The 7432-nt window shown below is 40.7% G+C and overlaps 1 protein-coding gene across 1 annotated transcript in view; it reads left to right on the forward strand.

Moving 5' to 3' along the window:
- Positions 1–7173, forward strand: part of LOC307126190 (uncharacterized protein) — a 29104-nt gene extending 21931 nt beyond the window's left edge. Inside the window, exons 5-8 of the mRNA XM_079816613.1 lie at positions 5222–5416; positions 5488–5567; positions 5673–5727; positions 6044–7173. Of these exons, the coding sequence (XP_079672739.1) occupies positions 5222–5416; positions 5488–5567; positions 5673–5727; positions 6044–6298 (585 nt within the window). The 3' untranslated portion in view covers positions 6299–7173. The remainder of the gene's footprint in view (positions 1–5221; positions 5417–5487; positions 5568–5672; positions 5728–6043) is intronic.
- The last annotated feature ends 259 nt before the right edge of the window (positions 7174–7432 follow it).

Genomic DNA, 7432 nt, shown 5'->3' on the forward strand with positions numbered 1-7432 from the left:
TAAGAGCCTCAGCATTTAATAAAAACTGTCTTTGATGGGTTAACTATTTTATATGTTCTTCAATATGTTTCATGCGTGAGGGACGCCCATAGACAGTAAAAGAAATGGACACAGCGACCCCATAGACTTCGGAGGGAATTGAAGTCAGGATAGGAGCACTCACTTCCTGATGGCGGAGCGTACTGCGCAGCCTCAGACTGAGCTTGACGACGTAGATGTGACGTGATCAGCCTGTCCGACAGTGGCAAGTCTTGTAGTAGTTGTGCAGCGTAAAATCTGAATCTTGCAGAGACAGTGAGGGTGAGCAGGAGCAATTTTTGATGGATGAAGCAGGATCTGCAACATCTCTATCTGCGTTTATGCCTCCACGTCCCCCCGATTGCCTCATAGACAGTAAAAGATTGCCTGCGAGCTTCTCCTCGGGTCTATATGGTAATTTCTCTACTATGCGCCGGTTGTCGCGTGGTTATGACCCAATCGTTAACCTATATTTTACAAAAACGGCTTCAACGGGCCGATAGTGTAAGATACAAGGTAATGGAGCCTTTTATACATTGTCATGTTTGTTTAGAAATAAGCAATGGATGAATAGAGTCTATAAACGCCTCAGATGTAAAGATATTCACTGTCAAAGTGAGGCCAAAATGAATGGGAGTCAATGGGATGCTAACAACAGGTGATGGCTTGGTTAGCAATGGCCGCGCCTATGGGTGGTACGTTTTCCGGGGGCTGGGCTACCCCCTTGGGGACGCCAGACAAATGGATGTCTATCTGAGTCTAAAAATATACGGGCAGCATGTGACCTGAATCTGGTCTCTAATTGGTTCTAAAAGACGCAGGTCGTTGCATCCCTGGCGAATCAGAATTGGATGCGTGTTTTTTTGATCCAATCTGATTGGTTCTCGTCACCTGTTTTTCAACTTTACACTCTTGGCCACTAAAGCAAAAGTGCGCGGGCGACACAGTCACTCCGACTCAAAACCTTATTAGGATGATCAGTTTCGTAGAGATGGCAGCAGTTAAACCAAATTCTTTCACAAGGCATCATTGGAATATCCCGAACCGGACCAGCGCGATTTACAAATTCAGCAGCAGGCCAGTGACAGGACGCAGCTGCACTCGGAGCTCCACGCGCTTGTTATGAGAAACGTAAGTGGCTGGCTGGATGTGTTGTTAGCAATGCCCTTTATTGCTTTCCCTGTCTTTTATTTCTAAGTGTCGGTACTGAAGTTTTGTGGACAACAACGGGGGTAAGAGACCTCAAATATCTGACTGAACAATGCAAACGTCATGACACTACTGAGATGACTGACTTTAATAAGAGAGCCATTGAGAAATTTGCTGGCCAGAAAGAAAGGAGAGCAAAATGTATGTTCAAGTCGTCAACATGCTTTTTTTATTCTTTTGTTTTTCCTTTCCTCATTCAATTATATGTGGGAAATGAATGTGTAAAACGATAAAAGTGAAGACACTGTTTTCTCTGTAATGCTTGAATTTAGTCAACAAAAAAAATGGGGAAAAAAATTATTATCACCAGCTGCCACTGATAACATCCAAATGCCAGCCATTATTAAACTCGGTAAAACATGTATAAAAACTGAAATTAAGTATTAATTTTGATTTTGAGACAATGTATAACATGTCGGTTATTCTTACAATGCATTGGCTAATATTGCAATTATTTTGACAAACATAACGCAGCTATTTTTACTCAAGATTACGCATTCAGCCACGCAAAATGGGTATAAACAGTGCGATAATTTTGACACAAAACATAATATTGCGATCATTGTGGCACACGTTTGTGTTTTGCATACCATTCTCCACACGGTTTGTCCTGTATAGACACAGGCCTACACACTTATACAGTCGGACAATGTCTCAATTCATATAACCGTGGACTGAGGGGAAACCGCCGATCTCTGGAACTTAATGATATGATAAACATTTAATAGCTGCTGATATATATTAGCAATGTTATATCTTCCGGGGTCTAAAGTAAACACCACATTAGCAAGCAGTGTGAGTACACCCTTAGTCGGCGCAAGTGACATTGTTTTCATGGACAAGGGAAAGGTACTCATCTCCGACAATGTACAAATAAAGATACTTTTCTTTTTGGAGCATTGGGATTGCTAGATGAGGGTTTAATGAAAAACTTTTTTGTTTGTTTGTTTGTTTTGCCTGTAGCTCGGAATTATCCTGTGCGCATTCTGACTCCTGTTGCCAGCACGGGACACACATGTATGTGTATATATACCGATAAGGCATAACATTATGACTTGTATTGCGTTGGTCCTCCTTTTGCTGACCAGTCAAGACTGATTGGCATTGACTTGACTCCACTAGACTCCTGAAGGTGTGCTGTGGTATCTGGCACCAAGATGTCAGCAGCAGATCCTTTAACCCTTTTAAGCCAGGTGTGTCATTGCTGACACATCCAACCAAGCTGTATTCATGTTACCGTAACTCTTCAACCCTTTGCACTATCAAAATCATTCAAATAGCTCCTGAGAGTAAACATTGTGCGTTTTTCGCCAATATACGGCTATTACGGTAATGTCCATCAGCAAACGAGTGCTTAGAGAGTTAGACTTTTAGAGGATTTTTAGATTACAAAACAATTAAAAATGGACACAAACATGGCGAAGAGTATACAAGAGAGTAGGCGATTGAGTTTTTTTTTTGACACTTGGAAGGAGGCTGCATATTCAGATGTTGAGGAGGCATATGCTGCTGGCCTTGATCCAGACATGGATTGTAAGTGAGGCTTGTGTTTTTTCTGATGAAGCTGTGAGAAATGTCAGCAAAATAGGCATAGATTCAGCGTTTCAATTAAAAATACCACTGTTTCACCCATCTTAGAATGTGTGTGGGTGTATATGTGCGCGTATGTACAGTATCTCACAAAAGTGAGTACACTACATTGTGGCAAAGTGTCATTTCTTCAGTGTTGTCCCATGAAAAGATTTACAAAATGTAAGTAAAGTAGTGAGTGTACAGCTTGTATAAGATATAACTCAACACACATGTCTAAACCGCTGGCAACAAAAGTGAGTACACCCCTAAGTGATTGTCCACTTAGTCCAAATGTCCAAATTGGGCACAAAGTGTTAATATTTTGTGTGGCTTCCATTATTTTCCAGCACTACCTAAACCCTCTTGGGCATGGAGTTCACCAGAGCTTCGCAGGTTGCCACTGGAGTCCTCTTCCATTCCTCCATGACAACATCACAGAGCTGTTAGATGTTAGAGACCTTGTGCTCCTCCACCTTCTGTTTGAGGATGCCCCACAGATGCTCAGTAGGGTTTAGGTCTGGAGACATGCTTGGCCAGTCCATCACCTTTACCCTCAGCTTCTTTAGCAAGGCACTGGTCATCTTGGAGGTGTGTTTGGGGTCATAATCATGTTGGAGTACTGCCATGCGGCCCAGTTTCTGAAGGGAGAGGATCATGCTCTGCTTCAGTATGTCACAGTACATGTTGGCATTCATGGTTCCCTCAATGAACTGTAGTTGTACAGGCAGCACTCATGCAGCCCCAGACCATGACACTCCCACCACCATGCTTGACTGTAGGCAAGACACACTTGTCTTTGTACTCCTCACCTGGTTGCTGCCACACATGCTTGACACCATCTGAACCAAATGAGTTTATCTTGGTCTCATCAGACCCCAGGACATTTGTTCCAGTAATCCATGTCCTTAGTCTGCTTGTCTTCAGCAAAGAAGAAGCTTCCTTCTGGGACGACAGCCATGCAGGCCAATTTGATGCAGTGTGCTGCGTATGGTCTGAGCACTGAAAGGCTGACCAATTTGAGCTACAGTAGCTCGTCTGTTTGATTGGACCACACGAGCCAGCCTTCGCTCCCCACGTGCATCACTGAGCCTTGGTTGCCCATGACCCTGTCACTGGTTCACCACTTTGCCTTCCTTGGACCATTTTTGATAGACCGGGAATAGCCTCTGTGCACAAGCGCAGTGATGGACTTCCGCTGTCGCCAGAAGTCGGCAAATCTGTTTCCGGTTTACTTGCGCGTCGCCGAAAATGTCATTTTTTTTTTTACTCAATGTCTCCAGGATCTTCCGAAAATAACCGTCAGCAATGTTCATCGCATTGTTGATGCCTGGTCCCCTGCTCCGACAAGCAAGAGGGACAAGGGTTTTAAACTCTACATATCGAGTCATCTGCACAATTACGAGGGTAAGTATTTTAATCTAATGTGGTGTGCCGGCAGATAGCGGCTAAGCTAGTTTTTAATGTAACGTTAGTAGTAGCACTATATAGAAGCTTGTTTTTCTTCGTTTTAAACACAGACTGTTGGTTATTTTTTGTGATAATTGTAATATCAATTGTATTAACTTGCTCTCCTCTCAGTTTCTAATAAAGTTCAGGGCACAGGTGAAGTCACTGTCAGGGCGTTGTGCTACAGGTCCATGAGGAAAGCAGAGAAACCTCACAGTTTGAGTGTATGGTGAAGTTAGAATTGATAAAACAGCAGTTATAGGCTTATTACTTTAATAGCCCGGTGTTCCTGGGGATTTAGCAAAGGTAATTCATGTGTATTAATTTATAACTCTTAAATGAGTAGGTAATGAAAAGAGAGGCTAAAATTGTCAGGTGAGTTGTCCTTGCTGGTCCCCATTCAGGTTACTTTATGCGTTCTTGTTCATGTATGCGTTCTTGTTCATGTTATAAGCTTGTTACTTATTATAACCCGGTGTTCCCGATGTTCCTGGGGACTTGGCTAAGGTTACTTATGTTTAATATAACTCAAATCTAATGAAAACAGTTATTGTAGGCAGGTAAGTTTCCCTAGCTGGTCCCCTCTGGGTAAAATGTGTTCTTATTCAAGTTTTCAACTCAGTCATTCGTTTAAGATGAAATCTCGTGTTATAGGTAGGCTATCATGTTTCAAATAAACAACTTTGAGATTTTGATCTAATGCAGTCAGCATATTATACAACATAATATAATTTGGACTGTTTATATATATATATATATATATATATATATATATATATATATATATATATATATATATATATATATATATATATATATATATATATATATATATATATATATATATATATATATATATATATATATATATATATATATATATATATATAAAACAAGATTATGTCCTAAACAAATGATTTAAACAGTGAACAAGCTATGATAAATATGTATTTAATATGACATTTTACTTATGCAGGTGGTACTGAAAGATTCGATTCCCGTGGAGCTTATGCAACACAGTTGTACATGTGTTGCTGGAGCAGCATTATGCAACCACTGCGTTGCTTTACTGTTCCAGTCAGCACATTACTCTGAACTGAATATGCCAGTTGTGCCTCCTGTGCTAAGTTGTACTGAAGGGGAACAGCAGTGGCACAAGCCCAGAACTTTGGTAAGTACTCTGCACTATAATTATAGACCTGTTGGCTATATTTTCTTACTGTATCCTGAATAACTTGATAGGGTATAAAGCCAGGCCCTGTGGAAAAGATGGCTGTGCTGTCTGCTAAACCAAAATGTAGAGCAACAACCGAGGGTGTAAGGTAAAGGCTCAATGTTGTAGATTTATTACAATATGTTGCATGTTTGAATTAAAATACCTGTGGATATGCCACTTCCCACTCATGAAAGTTTTATGTTCTACACAGGAGCACACTCTACAAAGGCCTGACCGGAGATTTGCCTGATCTGTCCGTCCTTCAGGTCAGTAGGGATATAACAATAGCAAATTTCACTGTACTGTGCGATAAATCAACCAAAATCTGTATACCAATATTTCATGATTTTCTTTCTTTTCACACGCATTTCATGAATATTTCCTTTTAATTAAATGTACTACGGCCCATCAATTATACAAACAAAAATTCTGCTTCAAAGAAAAAAAACCTGAAATTGATTTGAAATCAATAGGATAATGTTCTCATAAGGTTCCTTCATAATGAACTTGTATGCCATGCATAACATACTGTGGATAGAAATTACAGGGAAAGTTACTGGTATGCTAATTGTTACTTTCCAGGTGACAGAGGTTTATAAAGATTTCTCTAAAGCTGAGGCACCGATGATCTGCAGCATGGGCATCAGCTGTGAAATTCCCCTGGTTGACTCTGCCCTGGGCAAGGTTCAAGCCGGTAGTCCCTTGTCCTACCAACAACCTGCAATAGAAAAGCGAAACCTGTCCTTCCATGCTGCCCCACCACAACCATCTGTGCCTCTTCAGAATTACCGCCTACCGCCATCCAGTTGCATGTTTGTCTGCACTGAACCTCAATAGCTTCACCTTAGGAGTCTGGAGGTCACCTGGGACATGGCACACAAATATGAATGTGCTACTAGAGACCAAAGTTTGTGTACTGAATGGCATCAACTAAGGAGGCATAGACTGACTGCCTCACGATTCAGAGAGATCTGCCAGGTTAAAGAGAAGACAGAAGAAGGTCTGGCTAACCGGATACTGCAAGGAACCCGTCAGACAGCGGCTATGAAGAGGGGGCTTGAATTAGAGGCAGATGCCATCTGTGAATACTGTCAAATAAAAAGGGTCAACCACTTCCCCTGTGGTTTGGTCATTCACCCTGACGCTCCTTGGCTGGGGGCGTCTCCAGACGGGATCATCTTTGACCCTTCAGAGCCATGTCCGTTTGGGCTGATTGAGATAAAATGCCCTAATGTTAAAAGCTACGTTGACTGCCCATATCTGAAAATGGAGTCCGGCACATTAGAGCTAAAAAAAACCCATGCTTACTACTGGCAAATACAGGGGCAGATGCTAATTACAGGAATGGATTGGTGTGATTTTGTAGTTTCAGCTGAGGAAGACATACTCATCCAAAGAGTTTACAGAGACAGGGATGTTTTGGATACAATCAAAGAAAAAGTAGACAGGTTTTATTTCTCTGTCTATATACAGAAATGTCTAATGCTTCAGAAGTAGGTGTAGTGCAGTAGTGTTTCCAAATAAATATTGTATGTTCTTCTGTGTTACCATTAAATGTGAAAATGAAATATATTTTTATGATTAAGCACAATAAAAGTATTTTAACACTGTGCACCGCAAGAAAAAGGCCAGTCATTTATTACCATTGTACTCAAGAGAAGGTAGACATCTCTGGCAATTGTCTCTTAAACAACTATAAACTGCAAAATATTACATGACCATGTCTGTGATTTTTAGGTGTTTTTTATTGTTGCACCTTCAAGTTCTCACAATTTATAAATATATTTACAAATTATATCAGAGACAATTTACAAAGTGAGATTTTTTTTAAATACTGTATGTTGAACACAAAAATAGTTAATATTGATCTCTTTGGCAGAAGATATGGCTACAGTTACAGTATCTCACTTCATAATCTCCATTTCTTGACCAGAGGTCCATTTTGGTAGTTTGAGAGGAGACAAGCGACTG

Source organism: Gobio gobio (assembly GCF_949357685.1).
Source record: "Gobio gobio genome assembly, chromosome: 5".
NCBI lineage: Eukaryota > Metazoa > Chordata > Actinopteri > Cypriniformes > Gobionidae > Gobio > Gobio gobio.